Source organism: Homarus americanus, unplaced genomic scaffold (genome assembly GCF_018991925.1).
Source record: "Homarus americanus isolate GMGI-L3 unplaced genomic scaffold, GMGI_Hamer_2.0 scaffold45698, whole genome shotgun sequence".
Lineage (NCBI taxonomy): Eukaryota > Metazoa > Arthropoda > Malacostraca > Decapoda > Nephropidae > Homarus > Homarus americanus.
The window spans coordinates 5,794,368-5,821,321 of NW_024735554.1; the positions used below are offsets into that span (position 1 = coordinate 5,794,368).

The following is a 26,954-nucleotide window of genomic DNA, read 5'->3' on the forward strand; positions in this document are numbered from 1 at the left end:
GTGTGTACAAGTTTTTATATACAGTACTGTACTTTTATCAGTGATGGGAACTTCACGTTAATTATCCAGGTGCTGGAACGTAGTTTAGTTTGCCGAGGGCGGTTGATGTTGATGGGAGCTTCTCTCTCTAGTGCTCACACACAGAGGGATTGAGTGTTTACGTTTCTTATATAACTCAACCGCTCATAGTAACATATTATGTGTTTACATGCAGGATGAGGTCGAAAAACTTATAACTCTTGGTTCACTGAATATCAACCAAATTTTCACTGATATTTGATATGATTCTACTGCTTAAATCAGTTCAGTGGTGGAAGAATTAATACACTGATGAAGGAAATATTGATAAGATTGTCCTGGTTAAGACAGTAATGGAAACGATTTTTGCGACTGATTTTCTCCAACAGTTTAGATTTTGTTTTGTTTTACCCACTGGCCACTGCACTACCTCATGTGGTACCCTGTGAAATGCCTTCTAAAAGTCTACAATTACAAAGTACAGCTCTCTTTCCTTAGATATTTCTCTTGTAGTTGCCTGGCCATAAAATATTGTTTTTGTAGTCCCCCAGAATATACTGTAGTACCATTGCTGGGGGTATACAGGGTGGTATGAGTGCATTTATCCCATCTTCTACCAAAACCTTCACCTTAAAATCATGGTTTGATCGCTCCTGCTCTCTTGTGTGTAGGAAGAGAGATAGGGCATATCAAACTATGAAACTATCTCCTCCTATTACCCACTCTTCTTTCATTACTTCTAGGAATCGTTGTAAGGCTATTCTTCGTAGGGCCAAACGGAATTTTATAAAAAGAAAGACCGCTGTCCTGACTAATTCTTCTGGTCCTTAACCTGAAACATCTGTAATAACTTTACACTCCATCTTTTCCTCCTCTCTTCCGACCTGATAACTCTATAGCCAACTCTCCCCCTGACAAAGTCAATCTCTTTGGCACCTTTTTCTCCTCTAGTTCCACCTTAGACGATTCCAACTCTACGCCTTCTACCCCTGCTCCTCCTACTGAACCTATGCACTTTCCTATAATCTCCACTCGCAGGGTTGCTGGTGTTATCCAGTAAGGCGCACTATGAAACTATTTCCTTCTCCTATTAAACACTCCTCTTTCATTACCGGAATACCCGCTCGTGTTCTGAGGGAGTGTGCTGAAGCTCTGGCTCTTGTGCTTGCTCGCCTCTAGGCTGTCCCTCTCCCATTCAAGCTCCTCATTCAGCAATTGATCATAGTATTTTCTACAAATATCATTAATTGTCTTAATATCAACAACCATATTTCCTAAGCCATTTTTCTCTCTCTCTCACACACACACACACACTGCTCACCAACTACATCCTTGTTTCTACCCACTATTTACCTTTATAATCTTCTTTTCTCCTTTATCACTCTTTCAACTTTATCATGTTACTGTAAATCTGGTTGCGCCCTTAATCAAACTACAGACTATATGTCACACCTAACAGTAAGTGTGGCCCAGCAACTCGCTACACTACCCCACAAGTACAATCAGTTGAATGGCCTATCATTCTGTTACTCCATAAACGACACTATTTTCCCAAAACAGAAGTAAACCTCTAATTTTTACTTTTATCGTCTTCGCCACTAATCAGTTCATTAGCCGCTTGGTCATGTCTTTCTTATGCACTGTTGGCAGGCATTAGGCATGCACTGCCTCCTGAATGTACAGTATCTAATAATAATAATAATAAACGGTTTATTAATAGAATTGCAGTCGGTGGCTGAAAATATACAGACTTACATTAGATTTAGACATAATGATATAATATGCATTGAATACATTTACAGGGCTGCTCCAGTGCTTGTCAAGTCTGGTCTTGAAACAGCTCACACTTGTTGCCATCACAACACTCCCTGGCAGGTTTTTCCAAGCGTTCACATCTCTCACTCTGAAAAAAATACACCCTCACAGTTTTCTGGACTTGCGGCTTCTACAACCTTGAGCTGCCACTCCTTGTGGGGTGGGCGTCTGCCAGCTCCAGGTATGGACACTTGACTGAGTAGTGCCCTTTGACATGTTTATACACCTCAGTTAGGTCGCCCCCTTGCCCCTCTGTAGTATAAGCTAGGCAATTGCAGGTGCTCTAATCTCTGAGTAGCTGAGGTACCGAAGTGCATATCTCGGAGATCAGACTGGGTGACAGTACTCCAGGCAAGGAAGCACCTGACAGTTCCTAGCATATATCGGAGACCAGACGGGGTGACAGTACTCCGGGCGGGGAAGCACCTCACTCTTGAAGATCATTACAAGGGATGGACCGTCTAGATATCTGAATGACCTTCTGATAAGACCTAATAATTTAGTTGCTTGATTCACCCTCCTCTCACAATGGCTCGAGAACTTCAGTTCATTGTCAACATACACAACCAGGTCATTTTCGCATTCAGTCTCTATTAATGTAGTTTCTTTGTCCCATTGGTGCATCCTCTTACACTTCATGACATTGATCTTAGCAGCCATTTCTTCGACCATTCTTGAAGCTCAGAGAGATTTCTGCAGCTCTTCAGTGTTGGTTATTAATTTCCCTAGGTAACTTGGCATCGTCCGCAAACATTTGTATGGAGGAGTGTACAGTATAGCTTCTGGCATGTCATTTATGAAACAAACAAACAACAACGGGCCCAATATACTGTTCTGTGGTACCCCGCTTGTCACAGGTACACATGACGATTTCGTACCACTAATCACCACACACTGCTTGCGATCATACAGAAAATCTCTGATCCATGCTACAACACTTCCCTGAATCCTGTACCCTTCCAGTTTAATTTTCAGCCTTTAATGGGGTACGTTCTAAAGCCTTGGCAAAATCTAGGTATATATTGTCGATATTGCCACCCTATTCCAGAATTTGGATCCAAACATCCAGTACCTTGAGTATTGTGTAAAACAGTAGTGCCCCAGCATAAAACCGTGTTTGGCAATCCTTTACAAAGGGCAACAGCAATATGCCACCAATAGCAATCCAACTAAAGGAGCAACAACAACAGGAGGAAACAACTAAAGTAGAAACACAACAAAACAGTAGTGACAATACATACAAATACAACAATAGTAACACAGTAGTAACCAAGACATAACAGCAGTTTAACAATACAGTAACAGCATAAATAAGTCACAGTAGCAGCATCAATAAAGATGACAATACTGATTGTATATAAGAGGTAGGATCATAAATAAACTCATATACATCTTTAACTATTTATTGTAAGAGTTAACAAGTACAAGGAGAAACAAGGTAGAAACGTTGCTACTTCCCAGGGCAGCCATCAAGGCAATGCTACCACTCAAACTGATAAGACTCACTAATAGCAACATTGGCACAATCAGAATGTGGTATCTTGAAAACATCATCTTTTTCCTCCCACTTTCAATTCTGACACAATCATTACTGCTCCTGTACAACATTTCTCCCTTGGTTTAGTAACTTTGACAGTCACTTAGTACTGTGTCTACACAAGATCCCTCCCACTGACTAGCATCTTTCAACACCATCATATCAATATGGTCTCAAAACATCTTTTTCATACTTAATTACTAATTCTGTAACATTCACGAGTACAATTTACAGGCAATATTTCACTCCTTATTTCTAGTAGCCACAGCACTGCAGAAATAAGTTATACAGCTGCCTTCCTACAGGCAAGGTCTGGTAATCCTCCATACAAGCTGCCGTGGATCACACATTAACCAACTGCTTCCCTTTTTAACACCATTCTGAAACTGAGGGTGAGCATTGGTGAATCTGGGCCTCCAGGATGCTTCCGCCCTTCAGCCTTAACAAGGACTGGGATCTATCAAGTGAATTAATAAAATACATTTAATACCAATAAATTCAGATGAAAATAATACTGTACAATAATGCATTACGTAGTTTAAATCAGAATACAAGCATACATGTTACAAAAAATCAGTACAGTATGACTAAGCCAGTGCTACTTAAATGAACAAGATAAAATCAAATAATATACAACCTTGTGTAACTGTATTAAATGGCTTCACTTTTGCCAGTGTGCCTGAATACAGAATAATTAAAAGAGATCCCTTGCTTAGAGGAAAACTTCACACCAAAATATTTTCTGCAGCCCAAGTTAAAGAAAGCTACTGATATGTTATGAAAATTGATATACCAAGGATATCCAGAACCTGGTCAACCAAGCATCTGATTTTCCAGGTTATCAGACTATTTGTAGAAACATTTTACAATTGTCATGGTCTTACAGGCAACACAGAGCTTTAACCTGAGTTTCTGGATAATCTAGATTTAGATTAACAGGGCTTTCGATAATCGAGGTATGGTGTACTATCCTATATTTACATGATAGAGTTTCTTTATACTGTATATACATGTACAGTAATGTGTGTCTTAACTGAAAATGCACTTAGTACTATAAATTATATACGTATAAATAAATTAAAACTTTATCCACAAATAATAAACAGTTGTATTAAACACGAACTTAATAATTAAATAAAGCTATTAATACCAATATTTACAACCTTCTTAACCAAGTAATATATCCAAACATTGCAAAATTCTCTTAAAGGGTCATATCGGTTTCAAATTTGACACAATACTGTTTTTGGAACCCATGTGTGTAAATGAAAAATTTACAGTGTGTCTCGCCCCAAAAATCGGTTTATTGGTAACTTGGAACCCCTAAACTTACAAAAATTTAAGTGCTGTACAGTACAGTACTTTATGTTGGAAAAATATACATTTACCTAACATACGTAAATTTTTGTGCAATAAGTACAGGGGTTCCAAGTTGGCATGGCACACTATGAATATCTTCTTTCATACAGTATACATGCTCCACAATCAGTGTCTTGCTAACTTTAAACCCCTTATGAGACCCTGTATTCCAATACACACACCTCTGGTTGTCACTCTTCTGTTTTTCAGTATTTTTGATACAATAATGCTTCTCACAGCATCCTAAAATAGTAGTCCCCACTACTAGTTTAGTTGGTATTGGGTCTCCATTTCTAGATACTGTACACTGTAATCATATTAATATCAAAATCATATTCTAGTGACACATAATGAAAAATGTCTTTTTCCTTTTAATATTAAAAATCTAAGTATTAGATGAAGTCATTATTCATTAAACCAAGTACAGTAATACCTCTGTTAGCCAAAATCCCTCTTAACTGGAACTCTCCAATAGTTGGAATAAAAAATTTCTCAGAAAATCATTCCCAAAGCTCGAGTTTTCCAGAAAATTCTGGCTTTGGGAACGATTTTCTGAGGGGCACATTTTTCCAGTAACCGGGAAATTCTGGGGATGGAGGAGGTTTTTTGGGGGGGTTTGAGAGAGAAAAATCAGGCACATTTTCCAGAAATTCCAAGAAAAATTTCCCAGTACTTGTACCTGGAAAATTCCGGCAGTGTGAGATTTTTTCAGGCTTTGAGAGAAGTTGTAATGCACAATTTCTGGAACTAATGAGAAATTTTTTCCATTACCAGGAAAATTCCGGGGATGATTTTTTTCCGGCTTTGAGAGAGTCGTCTTGTGACTCAGAAATCTCTGATTCCTGAAATTGCTCTACACCAATTGTTCCGGCTAATGGAGATATCACTTGTATATGTAATATCATCAAGAAGATATTCAATACAAGGCTATTACAGATAAAAGTTAACTCGTACCTTTTGTGACTTGAACTTACACATGTCAAAAACTTCCACAAACTTTAGGATAAGCCACAATGACCTGGTGCACCAGTGAAAATGTTTAGACCCAGAAAAAGGCAAGTAATCAGACCACCTTAAACCATGCTATACCTTGGGCTCTTCTGACCTTTTTTTCCCCCCAAGCTCAATCAGTGTAACAACAACTACTTATATGCAAATTTACGAGTCTTAAATCCTTAGTCCCCAATGTGAATACTGTACATATTTATGGATTGCCACTACTTGATGACATGCAGTACAGTAACTGGGCTTAAGTTTTCTCATACTTGTAAATTCACATTCAAGTCCAATGTTAGTCTAAAAAATCCTGCAAATGGAATCTTTTAAGTCTGGTTTTAATGTGGATTATTTTCCCACAAAGAACTTTTTTCTCACATACAAGGATATGAGCTACATGCAGTGACCTGCCCAATTAAATGCAAAGCTTTGATCAGACTTTTTACCTCTCCTTGTGCCTTGCACATCTCCACTTTAGCAAACAGTATTTTGACTGAATTTGTTAAGTCTGTGACATTTCAAAGTGCCAAAATGTGTGAAGTCACAGTGTTTGGGGAAGACTTTACATGTGACAACCAGATCTGATTGTGGGAAGTTGATATACAGTACAGTACTGTAATTACTATATGTACAGGCTTTTAAACTTTTGAAAGTACTGTAATTTAAGTTTAGTACAGCATTTAGTATAAAAGCATTTGCATCATACACATCAAATTTTATATGCTACATGCATTAATGTGTCAGTATAACATATGAGCAATTAAAGATAACTCATTTCCAGAAAATACTCTGCACATATAAACAGCCATGAGTTAGATAAAATCCTTTTAAACTGTAAAATACACCTCCTACAAAATATGCACAAAAGTTTAAGTTGTGTATCTAAGCAGAGTTCTTGTCATAAGCCAGTAGTATTCTTCTCATTACCCAACACTTGAAGTTTGGCATTCTTCTCAAACTTCATTACAAAACCATTCAAAAATAGGATCCTTTGTAAAGTATACTACCGGTAATAGACTCAACATAAATAAAACTTTTTCAAAACGAAGTTAGACATTTATGCCCTGGAAATGTAAGTAGTATACAGTAAGTGATGTATTTGGAAAAAAAAAATCAATTTACATATTGTATCAAAAAATTACTAATACTGTACTGTAATAGCAGTAAAATTTAACCAGATAGGTTAACAGTAGAATTCCATCACTCAAAATCCAAAGGCAACACTTTTGACTTGAAATTACTGTACAGTACTCTTTTTGTGTGTGATTGAAATTACCGTAGTGTTGAAATTTTCATCAACTACTGTATCTTCTCTAGATCCATGTATGGCTGTCTTCTGACTGTCAGAATTCTGCCAAGCAACCTACCAAAAACTGAGCTGGGCACTGTACATTAATCCCCTAGGGATCAGTTATTTCCTAATTTTTCTACTATTCCTTAGATTTAAAAGTTTTCAAAATCTTACCTTAAATACAAGTTTGGCAGCCTTTTAAAGAGTACTTTAGCACTATGGATTTACTATAGCTTACGAGTTATTACTGGACGTTCACTAAGGTTAATGCGGTATAGTAAATATCTATACAGCAAAACCTGCACTAGCCGTCATTTCTATATAGCACTAAACTAGCCATGATGGCAGTTTAGGTCAGCCATGTGTGTCTTTTTTCCCATTTTTATTGAGGTGGCAAGCCTGACTATAACCACACTGTAATGGATCAAACAATATCACTTGCATATTGTACAGGCACAGCCATACATCCAATACAGTGGTTTCATGAGATTTGGGAAAAGTTAACATTCTGAGGCTACATTTACCTTTTATGCAAAAAGCACAAACAATTCTCATCATTTTCAAATTGTCATGATGATACTTAATTTCATAATTTCCTACAATTTCAACAGTGTGGTGAAGTATTATAAAATTCACAACTTGCCATTTCACTTTCTATGACAGGATAATAGTACAGGTAATCCAAATTTGAAAATGTAGGTAAACTAGCATAGCCTTAAAATGTTGGGTGTTCCCGACACACTTCTCCATTAAGTGCACCACTGAACAGAGAAACACATGAAAAAGTTACCCATTTTTATTTTGGCCGGATGTTCAAAGTCTGGCTGGAAGTCAATAGTGCTGTTTACTAATTCCTCTGTTCAGTAATTCCTGGTCACCAACATCATTTTACTCTTCCTTCTACATACTGTATATTGATGTCATAACCAAACAACTTTTCACAAAGAAGTTAATCTTTGGGACAATAAATAATTACAGGTTTAACTTTGTGCATCATGATTTGACATTGATACAAAAAAAAAATCCCAATGCTGTTTGGTGTTGTTATATATCTACACCTGTTGTTATTCCACCAATAACTAAAACCCGGGTAACAGAACTTATCATTTACATATCTCAACATCAACACAGTTACTGAACAATTTGGGGGTCTATACACACAAGGCATCTGTTAATGTGAAGAGATTCCAAGGGGAGGTAAGCAGTCATCCACAAATTATTACATGGATCACAAAATTCATAAACTATAACTTTGATTTTGATTTCCTAATTGATACATTTTTTCCTTCAACAGGCAGAGAAATGATAGAAAATTATAGAGGTTAACTTTGAGACACAAAACTTAATAAGTTAAGCATCAGGACAGTACACAATAAAAAAAATTCAAGCTTCATCAACACCACCACAGTGAGTATTGTTTGGTATAGGTACAGTACTTTAGTAACTGACTAATAAATTCATATTTCTTAAACCTTACTAGAAAGGGAAAATGTCGTGTATTGGAACTATGTAATATTGTGTATGACTCTAGAGGGCAATATCTACCTTGAGTTTCATCGTACAGTACTGACTTCAACTACCACAGTACCAAAAATCTCCGAGGAGAGGTAATCAGAACTTTGACTTGCACATCACCATTTGATTTTCTTGATCCGTCTACAGCCAATCAATTCTTTAACAAGACCAAAAATATCACACTATGATGTAAAGGTTAAATACTCTGGTTAACACAACCCAAAGAGGTTGGTGAACTACAACTACCAGCAGAATGAACTTTGCTGCTCTCAATAAACCAGTCTAATTAATTCTTAGCACTGGGTGTATTTATACAAGATTTTCTTTTTCTTTTAGTACTGGTACATAACAACATCGTATTAAAGGACAATATTAATTAATTATTTTTACCAAAAACTGTGTTAACTGAATATCACAGTTCAATCTATTTCATAATATTTATGAAAATAATATTTAAATACTGTAGCCTCATTCGATTCAACCATTATTCAGTTTTGGCACACAAGAGGTCATTAGTAAAAGAAAATAATAATAATAACAATAATAATAATTATAATAATAATACACTTATTAATAATATTAAGCCTCAGTAGAAATTTAGTGCATGGGTATGATGATCTTGAACTCAAGTTTACAAAAATTAGCTCTTAAACTAATTATTAAAGAAAAAAAAAGGAGCATACTTATAGAAAATGGAAGCGCAGTCAGCAAAGTTCTCTGCCATAGACTACTAACACGGGAGGGATGTGGGTCTGGAGGGAATGTTTACGACTGTATAATAGCAGCGGCGAAGACATGGATGGACACGCATTATTGCATCGCATCAACTATAGTACAATAATTCTCATCAACTAGATTTTAGTAATTGGAAGCATTAATACAGAACTATTTGCTTTTAATTAAAAAACTAAAAGTACTTCTACTTGATCACTAGCTCTAACAATCTTCTAGGTCTTTTCATTAATTTCATACTGTATATGATTGTCCTACAAATACCAAGTTTTCTAATAAGTATACAACGCATTAATTTCCATGTGCAAGCTTACACTCTTGTCTTGTAAGACTGTAGCAGGATTTTACTGCTTCATCTGATAAAATTAACAAAATATTAAATCTACAAATTCTAATAGATTTTGAAGCATGGAACTGCTTAAAACAGTCTAGTATACAATAAATTATTTAGTTTTAATGCCCTGATTTGATACACAGTTTTTATTTTGTCCAAACTTTACAGGATAATCTGCATCTATGATCTCCTGAAAATGTTTAACTTAAAAATATCTACTGTAGTTGTTTCCAGCAGAATAAAGTGGACTGATGCTCACAAAATCACATTTTATGATTAGAAAAGGATGAAAACTTGACCAAAGAATTGTCACCACTTAGGTAGTTGGCACCTAACAGCCATCAAACTACAGAGTATGACAGTGGTTACCTTGACACTAATAGGACAATGGTTACCTTGTCACTAGTATGACAGTAGTTAGCTTGACACTACTGTAGTATGACAATGGTTATTTCAATATTTGTGGTAAAAATTCTAACAAACTGAACAAAATACTAATTCAAACATTTACATAGCATATTAATATACAATCTGACTATTGGTAAAAAACATTTTGTGAATCCCAGAACATCCTTCAAAACCCATTCATCCATAGTTAACATGTTACAAACTTAATAAATTATTCACATTCGCCATTCTCAGTGAAGGGTATAAGGGGGATAGTCATAAACTCGTTCGTTCCCAGCCATAAAATTAAATTTCAAAAAGGTTAATCCTTCTTTATGACTGGTGCAAGATTTCAAACATAATTTGCAAAACTAAAATTAAATTAAATCCATTCCAAGGGCAGCAGGAGATGCCCTGTATCGTACTTTATAAACTCTAAACATAAACATATGTAATTTATTAACAAAATAGATTCTTCTGAAAGATTGTCAGAGAAACAATATATCCGGAGTCCTTATGCATTTTGGAGGGCTAGTGAAGAGTGCATTTTCATGTGAGATACATTAGGTTGGGTCAATCTAACACAGTACAATCTCAAAAATCCAGAAAGCTTGTGATATAAAAGACAATGATTTCCTGGTACAAAAATCTTAACCAGAAGTACCGTAGTTCTTAATGGAAGAAATGCAACCCTAATTCAAATAATTATCCCAAAGTCTCTGATAAATTCTTTTTTATTTTGTAGTCATCAGAATTGATATGGGAACTGGCAATCTCAGAAGCTCTAAGACCAAACCAGAACCTACCTTCAGTTCAGTTAGCTTGACTTGTTTAAGAGTAATATTTTGGCATTTTTATTCAAATCATTAAGTGAAATGTATAGTATTTGAGGTTAAAGCGAAGAAATTAAAAAAATTGCCAATTGACTCGAGAGGCCACTTTGGAAATATGTACAAAGCAAAGAGAGCTAGTTGAATGTAAATAGGCTGCTGAATTTGTAACGTAAATTATGACGGGGTTTGAAAAATGTGGGAGGATTCACAAAGTTTTCCAGCGACTCAATTGTGTGTGTTAACAGTTAATGTAATTGGTTCAAAACATTGGCCCATTCAACCTGTATTACTACAGTTAACTTAGGTCATCATACCCCCTGTTTAGTAAGATGATTATATAGGTTCCATCTAGCAAAGCGATGAAAATCTATTGGGTCGCGCTCTGAAATCTCATACCAGCCATACATGTGGCCATGTCTTTATTTTCTTATCATCATAGTTATGGCAATGTGGTCTGCACTTAATATAGAGTTTTCCAGAAAGATCTGGAGAACTTTAAAACTTTAATAGCTAATTAAACATGAAATAGACATGCATTAAATCACTTTGTTTTAAGTAATACACCAGCTCAAAAAGTTTTATTGACAATTATTTGTTTATTCTCAGGAGTGTTACCTATTCACTGTATCACCAGCAATGGAATATGAAATATCTACAAGAAAAGCTGCAGTGTGTGGCCTCTTTTATCAAGACCACATCCAACAACCAACCAGACTCAACTACCACACAATGTACCAAAAGTTCACCCATCTCATATCAGTGTTGGTGAAGGGCATTACAATCACATATACCACACACTGCATCTCTTCTGGTGATGTCATGGTCTGCTGTTGTGATCACACTGTACAGTATATGCAACACACTTGTAAAAACAAAAACAAATGTCAACAAAACTTTGAGTTGATCGATCACTTAAAACAACAATTAAAGTTGTTTAGTTCTTACTGGAACAACCTGTACATGAGGCAAGCTGTCTTGGAGCAAACCTTTGTAACTGAGATTGCATTAGAATTTAAATATACCTCATGAATGCTATTTTACCTGGTTCTTATGTACTATATTTCAAAATGCCGTGTATGTTCTCCTGCAGAAAACAAGAGCTAGGGATTAATTACACAGTGAATGAAATTGAATAGTAATTGCTCATAGGACAGTGTACACTTATGGAGATCTTTTAACCCCTTTGACATTTTCGTTTATTGTGTTGCAAAAAGAAGCTGCAAACAGCTGTGGAGGGATTCTGTAGCACATAGAACTTATACAGTACTCCTTTTATAAACAGACAAGCAAACTCAATAACCAGGTTAAGGAAATTATTGGAGTCAGATTGGGCTGAGTGAAGTCAGTGACATTGTTCATACATTTTAAAAACTGGGATAGTGAGAGGTTACAGTTAGAACACTGAGGGGCTAAAGCTCAAGCAATGAGACCTTACTGCTAAAAGTGAGGTTATGGCTACAATAGTCAGAGGTAACATTTACAGTCGTGAAGGTTACAACTACAATAGTCAGAGGTTATAGCTGTTAGGAGAGGAGTGGCATTACAGCATTCTGGAAGGAAGTGACTCTAGAAGTTGGCACTTTAAGTTAACTATGCAGGTTTGTTGGCATAGTCTAACAATAAGCATTGTGCATGGTGGTGAAAGAGTATGAAAGTTTTCATGAAAACATGACCAAAGTTAAGTCTACCATTATATCAGTCATCTTTTCCTAAGTTAGCGATCATCATTCAGTGATATCATAATATTTTCTAAAATCCTTATCCATTTGCTCTGTCATGTACTTTTCTCTGTATCTTTTAAATAATAAACTGCCCAAATCAGTACCTTATGACAATATTATTTATTGTCATTCTAACTTAAATACATACAGTACATATATTCATCTTACCATACCATTTGCCCTTCAATATAATATCAGCAATACCTCCCTACTACTGTACCTTTCCATACATGTTTGTCAATAAATAAATAAAGAAATTTGCATGGCCTGAGGTATTATTGGGAAAGGAAAACACATACAGTACACATCCTTAGAGCAATTACCAAAGCAAATGCACATCAAATACTGTATATTGGTTTAAATGGGATAATCAGGAGGAATAGGAACACGCTTATTAGACAAACAATTATTGGCACATATAATGTTCAAGAGGTTGACAAATGAGAAATATTATTATTGTAATAATAAACCCTTAAGACACAATGACATGGTAAGGAATCACTTTGCTTTGTATCTAAACCCACATAACTTCACTCTTCTGATGCTCACTGCACAAGGTAGACTTTACAGCAAAACTAATGATTACATTGTGAAGTGGGTGATCAACTGAAAATTGACTATATGAATGCTTTGTGATTTCATACATCAGTTGAACTCATGTCAAAAATGGTTGAGGGTATGAGGAACTGTTTGTGTGTGTGGTGTTTCTATTTGCAGTTCCAATCCTTTTCTGTGGCTTTCTACACATTTCTTGCAATATTCTACCGTTTCCTTATTTCCTTGATCCATCCCATGCAATAACTGGGAGTAGAGCAAAGATAACAGATAAATAAATAGACATTTAAATTGGCCGCCTCCTTCTACTACTATTGCTGCTTATTATCATTTTCTCATTAAATCCAAAATGCAATCCCAATATTCTGGGACAGTTCCAAAGATCAACATAGTATTACAGCACCAATGCTTCCCATTTTCCAGTCTCATCCAGTTCTTTTTGCTCCTAACTCTCTTTAGTTATCATTGTGAGTAACATCCCTCAGCAAATTCTCCCAAGCTAAGGGATCTTAAGCTGGGAGTCAGACGACTTCTACTTATTTTATTAAATTATATTTAAAATCAGGTGTATAGTATTTCATCAGCATAAGATCTAAAAAGTTATTCATGTCCTGAAGTATTTAATAAATTTTCCAATCAACTAAGCTTCACCCATTTATGGAATCATAAGTAACAGTTACAATTCAAAGTCAATTTGTTGCTGATGACTAAGTAAACTGGATTGCCAGAGCGGTGAATTCACCATCAACTTTTATTTTCAAGATTTAAAGTCAATCACATTAAATGTTGATGAAGAAAAATTGGCAGTGACTCAGCCTATATCACAGCATGATCCACTTAACAACTAGCAGCCAATCAATTTCTTTGAATTATGACCATTGCTAAGGACACCAGAAGTAGGCAATGCTTAGTCAATACCCCAAATATCTCCCTGTACTTGATACATTGAACAAATTATTCAATGAAGGTCAATACTGTACGTATTTGATTTACATGACAGGGATGCAATGAGGAACCTGCAGTGTGAAATATTTATCTTTGTCAGTCAGAAAAGATGTCCTAAGACCCGACTAGCAAAGCTAGAACTACAAATCTCTGAAACTGGAGTTTTATGATATAAATCATCCTAATGGTGCAATGTAATTTCTGGCTAACCCTTTAAAACAATATTAGGCTGCACCAGTGATCCAAGACATTACTTCATCCAAAAAAATATACAGTACTGTACTGTTAAGGTACAATGGAATCATTTCATTTCATGAACCATTTCCCGAGATCATATCTCTTTTTTTAATCATTCTTGCCCAGTGCAGCACATCAGAAGTGTGAAGAAATTACATTACATCAGTAATCTCTTTTAACATACTGTATACTTGAAATTTTGACTCTTAATTTATACTAATTATAGAATAACATGCACATAATACTGTATGACTCCCTGGACTCATATCTTTGGCACCGAGTGTGGAAGAGACTTAAAAGTACAAAGCAACATTTATGTCCACATTTCACAATACAAATTCATCAAGACTGTAATTTCTCATCAAACATATACAGTACACACCCATTCTTGACAATACAAATTCATTAAATCTCAAAAATTTCTCATGGAACACAATCTAATTCAGTAATCATCCACAGTTAATTGGAGCACATACCTGATATCATGAGTCTTGTAAACCCTTAACCACAGCAGCAAGTGTTCCCTTTTCCATGAGCTCTGTCTGGAAACCTAAAAATGTCATCATCCATTTCCTCCCACATTATCATTACAGTCTGGCTAGTCAATTAGTTTTAAATGGCATGCCAATGTATCTTTACAAAAATACAATACCAATTCATGTAAAACATCTACACCTCAATCACCCAGGCACTATCTACAATCACTGCTCTTGAGGATCTTGAACATTTTGTATCCAAGTACTGTACTGTATTATTCATTTCAGGCAAGACCATGAACAAACAGTAACATTCTGTACATAATCCAAAACTTTACAATATGATCTCATTTACTTTCACTTGACACATTTCAGTTAGTACTTTTTCAATAATACTTGTGCAATTTTGGTTGGCACATACAGTACAGTGTAATTGAGGCATAGAGTGCACCTAATGGCTAGGCCTATGAATTCTGTCTGTCACTACTCTGATAATCTCTAAATTTAAAATTAAGTGCATCTTTGACACAATATTCATAGTGTACTTCATATTTTACAGGGGTAGTGGAGTAGAATTTTTGCCTCCATTGGCACTGAAGCACATCAGTCCATGATACTGTTGACAACCTGAGAAAACTTTTTGAACATATATCACATACTATAAAATCATATAAAAGGGGAGCCTTTCAATGCTTCCACCTTAATAAAAAATTAAAACATCATTTCAAAATCTCCTGCAAAAATTATCAAGAACAATGCAGTAGGCAACAGCATTTTTGCAGCTTAAAATACCTGGAATGTTTATGAACAAAATATGTACATCATTCTGCAAAACTTTGAGCTACAAAACTTTAATTTACTTGACCCCTAATACTCATAAAATCCACCGGCTACATCTCCCCGTGCCCTTCGGTTCACGGGCACATCAGCACGTGTTCTTATCAGAGGTACTGTTCGGTAGACATAATTATCCTCGCAATTTGTACTAGATTACACCCTACGTACTGGCATTGGAATGTTCTCATCTATTGGAGAGATGAAAGAATTTTTTCTACAGAAATTTGGGTTCTATTAAAAAGAGAAGATGGTCGAACTTGGAGCAAAACAAAGTGTGGTGCAGCAGCTGCACAGCCTTCTACTACATTCCTGTACACTGATAAATTATGGCATCTACTAAGGATCCTCTAAGGAACTTGCTATGAAGAGTGAAGATTTACTAGAAGGATTCTGAAAATTGACTGAAAAAGGTTGAAATTGTCATGATTAATTCACTAAAATATGCACTAGAAAGATTACTAAGAGTTATGGAAGATGCACAAGGTTTGGCAAAAGATTGGCAACTGGGTTTCACTAAGAAACTACAACACAATCAGTAACAGTCAGACTTAGTTGTAAGCTCATAATCCATTACTTTCTCATCCATAAATGAGACATTGATCATAACAGGGAAGATATTCCAAGGCCGATCACTGATTATGTTGTAGATTCCAAACAAGAATCTATACATGACCTTAGGTAAACCTGACAACAATTCCAGTTTTTAGACAAGCTTCACTAGAGGGTCTCATGAATCACAGGTTGAAGCAGTACCATGTGTTCAGCACCCTTGATGGGTAGTCTGAAGATGGTGTAATGCTGGATCATGAGAGGGACTGAGGAAAACTGCTTGGTTCCCCTTCCTAGCATGTACTGACCAGTCTTACAGTCAAATTGTATCCGAAGGTGCATGAATCCACGAGCAGACCTGCCAAGTGCAGAGAAGTAATCAATATCTTTTTTCCACTGTTCGAATAACCACAGAAAAGTGCATACTGTTTATCCATGAAGAGATGTTCAATATAATAAAAAATAATCAAGCATCTCTTTCTGTTGGTCAAAAAAGAAAAAGAAGTAAATCTGTCAGGCATAGTACATGGTACAAGCTAAACATTTCTTAACTATCATATCTTCTCCATTGCCAATATAGGAACACCAAGGCTAAAAAGATATCAAAACAAATCCATTTATTCTGAAAGGCAAATCTATCCATATTCCTTGAAGGCTTAACTATTTGCAAAGTACCTGGTATGTTGTATTTTTAGTGAGACTTCTATCACTACTATTCATCATGAATTTCTTAGTCCATACAATCGTAACATATATTGAGGTATGCATCTTTCTAAGGATTTGGACCTGAATTTTTCTTAATAGGGGACTATTTATCTGGCATCCTGGAACGCTTCCAAAACTGGCTATGACCTAGAACAAATTATTTAAATGAGCGCCATAAGTAATTTCTGGGCTGACCGGGGATACAGTACAGGTGATTCTAACCATTCTCCACCTATGAGCTATATCTTATGTCATGTTATGTTGATCTTTTCAACTCTGATTTTCGGGTAGACACATGTAATTTTCCTCATTTTCTTTAGTTAGTTATGTGCATATAGTACAGTCCTTAATTCAGAAAGTGCAAAAAGAAATAATTATTATAAGGTATAAAGTTTTACATGAAGCCATGTGGCTAGTGTGTGGAGGTCAGAGGATCTGCGGCTGAACACTGTTGTTAAGGGCGTTGTTGCGTTGCTAAGGCGAGAGTATCAGGAGCGACTGCGACACAGTGTGTACGGTAACTTGTATCATTTTTGCTCTTTTTATATTTTCATTATTGCTGTACTACAGGTATTTATATGATTTCGTTGTTGCCGTTTATGTGTCTACAATTTTAAGTTTCAATGTTACAGTGTACAGTTTAAGCTACTTTTAGGGGTAAATAAATCTAGTAATCTGAACAAAGGCTTCACAGCCAGTTACAGAGGGTTTACTGTATATTTGAGGCCCGAGGCTCCAAATTCCAGAAAAACACTATCTGACAACCACCAGGTCCCAAGCATGCTGTATAAATGATCCCATACCTGTACACATTAAAGTCTGAAATATAAGACAATAATTCCTATGTGGTGACAGTATCATAAAGATGATGCCTTAATCTTCCATGATACTGTTGGGGGATCCAGGCAGAAGTTTGACCAAACATTAAAATTTTTCTATAATAATTACTACTTGTTATCTATACAATACAGTACAGTACTTACTTCAGTCCTAAAGAGTACTCATGTCGTGAGATGTCCAAAGAGCGCACGAGGTAGCTGCCCTCAGAACAAGACCTCAGTGTAGCCTCTGCCTCAGTTCTGCTCAGTGCACCATGATACCATCTGTAAGAAATAACTTTGTGAATAAACTAAAATTGTAATACAGTAATTTAATAATTTTTGTATAAAACATACTACCCTGTACAGTAGTTGCTGTGTGCAATAATTCACACACCACTTTTGTTATCTTCTCTCTCAAGTACTTTATCTAGATTCATAAATATCACCAACAAATTATTCCCTTTCTCCAGGACACTTTTCACTCATCCTCCTCAATGCAAACACTTAATCTACCTTTTTTTTTCTTTCTTGAACCATAGTGTTTTTCCTCCCAACACACTCTATACACACCTTAATTACTATATCTCCATTTTGAACCTACCATTCAACTTCCAAAGTATAATTAACAAACTTACTCTCTAAAATTTTTGCATTAATTCTTATCAACTTTCCGTTTATACTGGGGACCTATACACACATTCTGCCATTTCTCGAGTACTGATCCTTCTGTCATGCAAAAATCTATTCACTCATAAAATTAATGAAGTTTCACTGTACAGTACATTACATTAGTGTATAGTCCAAACATAAACATTAAATGTATATAAACACATGATGACCACTGTAATATTACCTGAGGCCCTCGGTGCATGTTTACAGTAAGGCAAACTTTTCAAACAAACAGATGTCTGCCCTATACAGTATACTGCAGTTCACCCATGTAAGGTTGTACTGAATGGTAACAAACCCTTGAGACTTAAAACACAAATTCAGAAAAAATAACTAAATAGGTTCCTCTGTACATATAAAACATAAAAACATTACAACAAATAACTACTCTACCAACAGGTGCACTAAACCTTACACAAAAATTTGCTTTATCACAAGGAATACTTCTGACAAAAACCCAACAAAGATCTTACCCTTGTTTCATAAGAGGAAGTTTGACATCAACCTTTTCCCCTTTTATGGCCATTGCTGCACACCCCAGGTCCAAAGCCAGTCCACTTTTTCCTCTGTTACTAGCATCTGTAATATTAACTAACACTTACTAAAAGAAATATGGTTAGAATTAGTAATGACACACTGACAGAGGATCTTCCAAAACACTGAACCATCTTTGTACTCTAGTATTCATAATTTTCTCAGATGATAAACTAGCAATTCTCACACTCCATACCCAAATACCTGTATTGCTTGTGTACATTATCCATATTCATTCTTTTACCCAATCCAGTAACTGCTGTACAGAATATACCACTCAAGCCTTTTTGTCTTCTTTCCATTCAAAATAATTCCACAGACCCCCTTCCTTTCTCAAATACAGTTACTGTATTTGTTTTAACTTGCATATGTATTTATCTGTCTACCCGGTAACTATTTACAGAACACTTTTCCTCAACCTTAAAACAGGAAACTTTAACTAAATTTATAAATCATTTAGCTACCGGGTATGCAAATTGATTTATTAAACGTGTAAAATATCGGTACTGTATATATAAAAAATCTAATAATCAATAACCTGTACTTTGAGTAAGGCCCAACACATCCTCCATCCTACCATTATTTCTGAACTTAGGTGTGCCCTGATCATCACTGCTCTCTGCCGACGACCGAGTATCCCAGTCACTTGAGTTGGATGAGGAAGTGCCACTGCGAACCTCTAGAATCTGAAAAAGTAAAATTTCTAAGTTAATGATGCTATCTGTTGAGTGTTGCATGGTGGCATCCTTCCACAGTAAACAGTTGAGCCAAGTCCATGATATTAATAGGTTAGTGACCAGCTCAGTACACATTCACACTCACATACATACCACATGTAAGAGACCACTTTGTGCTCTATGCTATACATTCATGTTATTATTCATTTAAGGTTACAGTAATGTTTAAAGTGTTTGTAAATATGGTTTCAGTTGAAAGCAGGAAGTCAACCCTTATGTAGAAGAGGCAGAATTTAACAGTGAAATTGCAGCTGAAACTTTTGATAGAGCATTAAAAAGGTGTCACCACTAATTTGTTAATAGAGTAGTGTAATTTAAGCAAGTCAACATTTTAAAACACAATGCATACTAAAGAAATTTTTTTAATTTTTTCAAAGGAAATGAAAACAAGTACAATTTGAGAAATTTTTTTGTAAACATAAGCTTTCATTTGAAGGTGTGGACGAGGCAACATTCTAGTGGTACACCCAGCTGAAGCTGTTCAAGTTTGTGGTGTAGAACTTCAGTGCTGTACAATGACTTACATGGCATTTAGGTCATCAAAACTTTGAAGCCAATGTTGGGTGGCTACAAGGGTTTCATATGCACCATGGCATAGTGAACAAAGTGGTAACTGGTGAACTTCTCACAGCAGATACAGAGGCTTTGGAATTTTTTTTAAATATCACCTGGTAGATGTAAAAGACAAAAATATGCATACAAATTATGTGTAGTCAGTGGCCCCATGAATGGTTTAGCTACAGTATGAATTATAATTATAAAAGAGCATACTCATATGTAATGTATAATCATTGCTAACTTCTTAAGGGTGATAGAAAGTAAGGTTCAGGTATGTCAAAAGCACATACCAGTATGATCCTACCCACAAACAAGTTTTTAAATATACATACCATAGCTACTGTACTGTGCAGTACTATGAAAGTTATAAAACATTCATGTTCAATACTACATAACATAACCTACTCTAGAAATGAAGAGATTAAGCTTAAAATGCTCAGGGGATGCTACTGGATAGTGCTGGAGGTCAAGGCAGTGAGAGGGCATGGTTCATGGTAGCTGACCGTTGTGATGTGGCAGCCAGGTGGATTTCTATCTCTGTTTCAAATTTAAACTTTTTCTCATTTTCTTGCTAGGTGTGATCATCAGACGGTAGCATAGAGTGCTTGGGAGCCAATATAATAAACATAGAAATAGATCAGATAGCATGGGAGCTATGACAAGTGGTGCACAGAGCCTGGTGACAGTTCTGGTGTGGCAAGAGATCGTGTTCCTGCTTCCTGGGCGGTAGGCCTGCACATCCAAGATGGTTGGTGGATGATTCTACCCACCTAAAAAAACCCTCATAGAACATCAGTTCAAAATAAGGGTACAAATCAATTTGTCCAATATTTGTGAGCTGGTAATTATAAAGTTGCGCATTGCCAGAGTTATCACATTTTTTTGCTCCTGTGTTATTCCAGATATAAGAATTAAACTTCCAAAAGCTTAACTTCTCAAACACAAGTGACAAGAAAATATTTCAATAATATTAGAATCTGTGTGATAGAGTCATGCAAAGAAAAATTGTAGTGAGGTAAACGGAATTGCAATTTCCCCACATTCCTTGGAGTAAAAATAGTAAGTCAATGATTTGAGTCATGCAGACATACTTGTAATCTGGAGACAGCGGGGTTGACTGTGGGTTGGAAGTTTGGAGGAAGACTTAGTCGTGCGTTTCCTTCACTTGTGGCACCACTGGAAGAGATTGAGGAGTTGCTGCTTGACAAACTTGTCTTTCCAATCTTTGCTGCAGCCAATCGACGACGTAGTTTAGGCATATCAAAGGGTAAGTCACTGTAGGGAGCTTCATGTTTCCTACTTAAATGGAGGCCATACTCAATGCTTATGCCACTGTCTGATCCTTGGACATCACCTTCTCTTGGAGGACCAGGAAGAATGTGGTGAAAGTTACGAAAGTCCTCTTGGATGTTTCTGGGTTGTAGAGGAGTCTTCTGACGTGACATAGCAGAATAAAATTCTGCCAGATCTTGTGGGGAACTTTTCTGAGAGAGGCAACCATTTTCTGATGATGGCTCCTGGGACTTATCCGAAATAGGCGAGAGGATTTGAAACTTTGCTGACTGGATAAGTGATCGGTGGGGAGCACTGAGGTTTAGGGCAGGACGGGATAGGAGGGATGAGTCACTCCCCAAGGACGAACTCTTATAGCTACTCATTGCCGACTCATTGCTCGCTGTGCTTTTGCTACCATCACTCATGGAACTTCGTAAACTCTCAAGGCTCGACATAGTACTTCCTGTCACAACACTCTCAATGCTAGAGTATTTCACATTCACCCCAGGGGGAATAAAACAAGACTTTATATCCCTCCGAGAGGAACTGTCAAGAAGCACCTCCATGGAGGCATTGAGGCTAGTGTGACTCTCACAGGGCGGTGTATTTCTACTCAACCCCAGTGATTCTTTACTCAAACTTTTCTTTATAGGGAGGTTCAGATCCTTTTGTCTTGGAGGACTAAACCAACTGGAGGGACTTTTATCTGCAATGGGAGTTTTTTTGCAGAATTTAATGGGCAAAGGGGCTGTACCAGGAGGACTTCGCAATTCTAGGGGTCGTAAAGGCAGTCTAGCAGGGATGGCCTGAGATTTACTGAGCTCTGCTCGCTCTTTAACCTTGTTTTTCTTCTTCCTCGAACTCTTCTTTCCCTTCTCAGTTTCTTTGAAATAATCATCACTTTGCATATGAAGAGTGTCCAAGTCTGCAGACAGCTCTTTGGCATTCTGGCCTTCTATGTAATCCTCAATGTAGTCATCTTCATCCAAGGAATCTGACCCACGATTGAGAATTTCATCATCACTCTTAGACAATCCTATGGGCCGGACACGATGCTCAGTTATGTGGTGAGTGGATACACTGCGTGCCGGGCGAGGTGCTACGCCACGGCCTCGATCACGACGACGACCCCCCTTTGGAGTATAAACACCAACCTGCAAATTAAACATATTATAGTTTTTGACTGGTAAGATTATCAAATCATCTAATGAGCCCACAAAAGATGAGGAAGCAAGATTTCCTTGTACAGTTAATATTGTTTTGTTTGTTTTTCAGTAATATATCCTTAATACAAGGTAATAATATACTGTACTGTAATCAAGAACTGTCATTATGCACAAGCAAATACAAAGTTTCCTCCCCCATTCACCTCATTATTAAAACCATAATTCCAGTACCATAGATTATTGGCCAGCTAACCAGGAAGTATTCCAAACACCAAATAATATACAGTAAGTCCTCGTTTAACGTTGCCCCCAATAACGTTGTTTCGTTATAATGTCGCTATTCTTTAGATACCCATGATTCGAATAACGTCCCGCTGATTCAGTATAATGTCGTCACGGACTACTTTGTACGGCTCATCACCCCCTCTCAATGCTCTCACCCGCAGAACGTCACGGCGTCGCCAGTCTTTGTTGAGCTACCATAGCGTTCGTGAGTGTTTAAGTGTTTTTGCGCTTAATACTGTACAGTACTCTAACCATTCGAAATGGCTTACAAGTGCCCATCGAGTGCTACTGATGCTAGTGTTGTGAAGAATCGATGTAAGACCATTAGCCTTGCTACGAAAATGGAGGTTTTAAACCGGGAGGAGGAGCCACCCGCCGGGTCTCGGTGACTCGCCACCCTCCTCCTCCACTCCACCACCTACCACACACTCGTAACACCAACTCCGTCCATCAGTGAGTACAATACAAAATGATTTAGTTTATTTATATATATGCATACCTGCACTATTTTCTATAAAAATGCCATTGAATTTCTGTATATGTAATGTATTTTATGGGGCAAAGGGAGGCTGGGGAACGTAACTCCCGTACTTTATCTATTTCTTATGGGAAAAATTGATTCAGTAAACGTTGTTTCCGTCAATGTCACGCTTTTCAGGAACAGAACCACAACGTTAAGCGATGACTTACTGTAGTATGAATTGTTCTTACTGATACCTTTAGAAATCTTTGCTTATGAAAAGGCATTTGATGCAATGAAAACAGTACTGTATTAGTTATATTTTAAGAACCCTGGGATCTGAAGAAACTTATCCTGACATTATTGTGTTACACACACACACACTTTGTAATTGTATATTTTCAGCCTTCCGGCTGCCATGCTCTTTCAATAAACCGTTAATTATTATTATTATTATTTACACACACACACACACATTACAGTATACTGGTAGGACTCAAATTCGTAAAAGTGGAGGAAGCTTTCGTTAAATTAAAAATAAGTGTTAATTTATGAAATTTGTACAAGTTAATTTTTGTATTTTGAACGTTCGTTAAGCAAGGAATACCTGTACTGTATATACAGTATTGTCTGGATTTACACGGTTTTTGTTTACGCGTTTGGTCATTTACCCAGTGCCTTGCCAGAATGAAATGTTTTAATTACGCGGGAAGCGGCGCGGGCAGGGTGCACACAAGGTCGCCCAGTCATCAAAACATTACCGAGTTCTTCACCCGCCACCCACCACAGCCGGCCCAAGTCAGTGATAGTGAGGATATGGACTTTGAGGGGTTTGACAATGAGGCCCTGCAAGCCTCTGTGGTGGATAGTGATACAATTGATACAAGTGAGGGCCAATAATCTGCCCTCTGCCTCGGAACCAACCCCCCATCCCCGTGTGCCCAGCCATCTTTTCTACTCACGTAAGTGTTAAAAAACCTAATATTATTGATATTTCTCTTAAATATTAATTGTATGTGCATACCATCATAAAATTAAGATGTTATTTTTACTACAACATACGTATTGTGTTGGAAAAAATGGAGTTTGGGAGTCGGCCCAGTCTCTACTTCAATTAATCCCTTATGGTCTGTTATTTCGTTTACGCGTTTCTCGTTTTACGCGGACCTCCACAGGTTCAATTGGCCGAGTAAATGCAGACTATACTGTAAATGAAAATGTTTAGCTTATCAATGTCTAGTATAGTCATAAATGGATGCCTAAAGAGTTTACTAATGAAAGTTTGGTTGCAGTACACCCCTCCCCTAACAACTTTAGTTACTCTATGGAAATCATTTGGCTACAGACAGACAGCACCATGAATATACTGTAAACGTATTACCTGAACTGTTTTAGGTCACAGGAAAAACAATACTGCTTTGATATGATATCAAGATAAACTTGATGAACAGAGTATTGACCAATGATATGTCCTATATTCAGTACAGTACACCAATGTCCTTTAACTTAAAAAAAAATAAAAGTTGGTTAACTACGAATGTGGACACACTTGTCTTTGCTCAAAAATATTACTTCACAATTGTATGACTACATGCATACAGTTCTTTTAATTTTAAAGCCAACTCATGAGTAACATCACCTGGAACTTAGGATCAGAAGAGGTAGAAGCAACAACAGTATTGCCAGGAAAAGTTCTGGCTCTATGGCAACCGTTTCCACTATTGTTGTTTTGCCCATTTTGTCGAGAACGACGGCGTAAGTTCAAGAGTTGGAGGATAGGATGGTTGGCAATGCGGTCTATCAGGTCCCCTCCGTCCTCGTTCTTCTTTTCCACCTGCCGGAAGCACAGCGAAGGCTGAAGCAGTGTTAGTTATGTTTGTATCTGGATTATCACCTGATCATAACCTTAGATAACAAACTTAATTAAGACCTAATATTTTCTTTTGCTTACCATGGAAGTTTAATATGACTGAGCACACAGCACAAAACATCTTGCACTGCAAAGAACACTCAGTCTGGTCCTGAACTCTTGTTTCATTGGCTGTGCTCCTCTACACACCTACTGTGGTTCCCCCTTAATGGAGATTGAAAAGCAAAAACTTATAACTCTTAATAGTACCAAAGAGCATGAAATAATATAATGTGCCAAGTATCAAAAAATATATAGTGAGCAAAAGTCCTTAACAAACTATATAATTGTTGATAAGAGTATTAGCAGAAATGTGAATGGTACAAAATTAATAACAGGAGTAATGACAAGCTCAGACCACTAAATGGTATTTGCAAAATTTACAAGTGAAAATAAGATGGGTTTTCGAGATAGCAGAGGTGAGGATATAGGATACAAACAAATAAAGTGGCAAAAGCTAAGGAAAGCAAAGAGTAGACAAATTAACTAAGGTATATAAACAAGCTGCAGGGGGGGGGGGGTGAGACCAGCAAGGTATACACAAGGTTTTTACCACCCTTACTACTACATCCATAACATTATTGAACAACCTTGGCGACCTTACACATCTTTGAAGTACAGTATACAGTACCTTCTTTTACTTGGAATCACTTCAATTGCCTACATGTTTTCACACTCTCTAAAACAACATAGACAGCATGTGACAACTTCCTAAGTATCTCGTACATTTTCAGCTTCTTTCCCAACTGTAAAATTAGGCACCCATGCACAGCTGGGTGGGCCAAGGATGCCCTACTACAAACCTGCAATCATTAGGACAGAAGGCAGGTAATGTGTCCAATAAACTTTGGAGAGACACTAAAATGCAAACTCCTATGTCCCTCTTAATTTAGTGGGGTACTGAATAATAAAACTTTCCTCCACACACATTACAATTACTACAACTTACCTTGCTGTCAAAGGCAGTTTCATATATTTGACGACGACTCCTCTGCGCCATGGCATACTGGGCTCCAAGACTAAGGCTGGGAACTGGACGGTATGGCAACACAGCAAAAACCTGAAAATATCCTTCTTTTTTAACTTTATGTTGGATTTCTGAGGAAATAAAACCCCTTAGATGAACAATTAATATTACTTAGGCTAATATTCTTTGTATTCTCAATACAATATTCTAAAGCATCAATTTACTGGTATTGTACAGTACATGTTAATTTATCAATACCATCATGTCACTCACCAAAGAACTTGCTGCCACAATTTGTCTGGTCATAATGGGAACATCGCTGCTGTTGACCACGAACCCTGGACAAAACTAGGCAGCTTCAGGTTAGTAAAGTTTGCCTCACACTTTGACATGAATCTTCCAAGCAGCACACATGGCATCAAACACAAACTCCCAAAGCACAATGACGAACACAGATGCCTCAGAGGTCACAGGCCTTGCTTGAGCACTCTGTGCTTATGCCTGTAAAGTTCAAAGCATTTACATTCAACTCAAGGATACTGTATTAACATTTTTAAAGTTACAACTATTTCTTTTAATTAGTGCAAAGAAATTATCATTATTATTTTTTTAACATTAACCCTTTAAGGAGAGTTTTGACTCTCTGCAGTTACCCAAAGTGAGTTTTCTTCCCAAAATAAAAGTAAAAATTTAAAAATTTACATAACTTATGAATCTAAATACAGTAAACA

General features: G+C 36.8%; 1 protein-coding gene across 3 annotated transcripts; it reads right to left on the reverse strand.

Annotated features, from left to right (window-relative positions):
- Positions 1–3,222: 3,222 nt before the first annotated feature.
- Positions 3,223–26,721, reverse strand: LOC121871460. Of its 3 annotated transcripts, none has more exons than XM_042373797.1 (8): positions 26,497–26,721; positions 26,206–26,316; positions 24,987–25,181; positions 21,253–22,590; positions 19,444–19,552; positions 18,806–18,911; positions 17,826–17,945; positions 3,223–16,495 (listed from the first exon to the last, which is right to left on the reverse strand). In XM_042373797.1, the coding sequence occupies exons 1-8, from the start codon at positions 26,527–26,529 to the stop codon at positions 16,306–16,308; spliced, it is 2,202 nt and encodes a 733-aa protein (XP_042229731.1). In that variant the 5' UTR covers positions 26,530–26,721; the 3' UTR covers positions 3,223–16,305. The 3 variants fall into 3 exon arrangements, with proteins under 3 accessions (XP_042229731.1, XP_042229730.1, XP_042229732.1); XM_042373796.1 differs by having other exon boundaries at positions 24,987–25,202; XM_042373798.1 differs by lacking the exon at positions 26,497–26,721 and adding an exon at positions 25,299–25,421.
- Positions 26,722–26,954: the final 233 nt, after the last annotated feature.

What these genes read in the sequence shown, in the direction of transcription:
- LOC121871460 (XM_042373796.1), bottom strand. Translation starts at nt 26,529, where the DNA reads ATGACCAGACAAATTGTGGCAGCAAGTTCTTTG. An exon ending in TTGTGGCAGCAAGTTCTTTG is followed by an intron (nt 26,317 to 26,496) that starts GTGAGTGACATG and finishes GGATATTTTCAG; the next exon opens with GTTTTTGCTGTGTTGCCATA. An exon ending in AAACTGCCTTTGACAGCAAG is followed by an intron (nt 25,203 to 26,205) that starts GTAAGTTGTAGT and finishes ACACTGCTTCAG; the next exon opens with CCTTCGCTGTGCTTCCGGCA.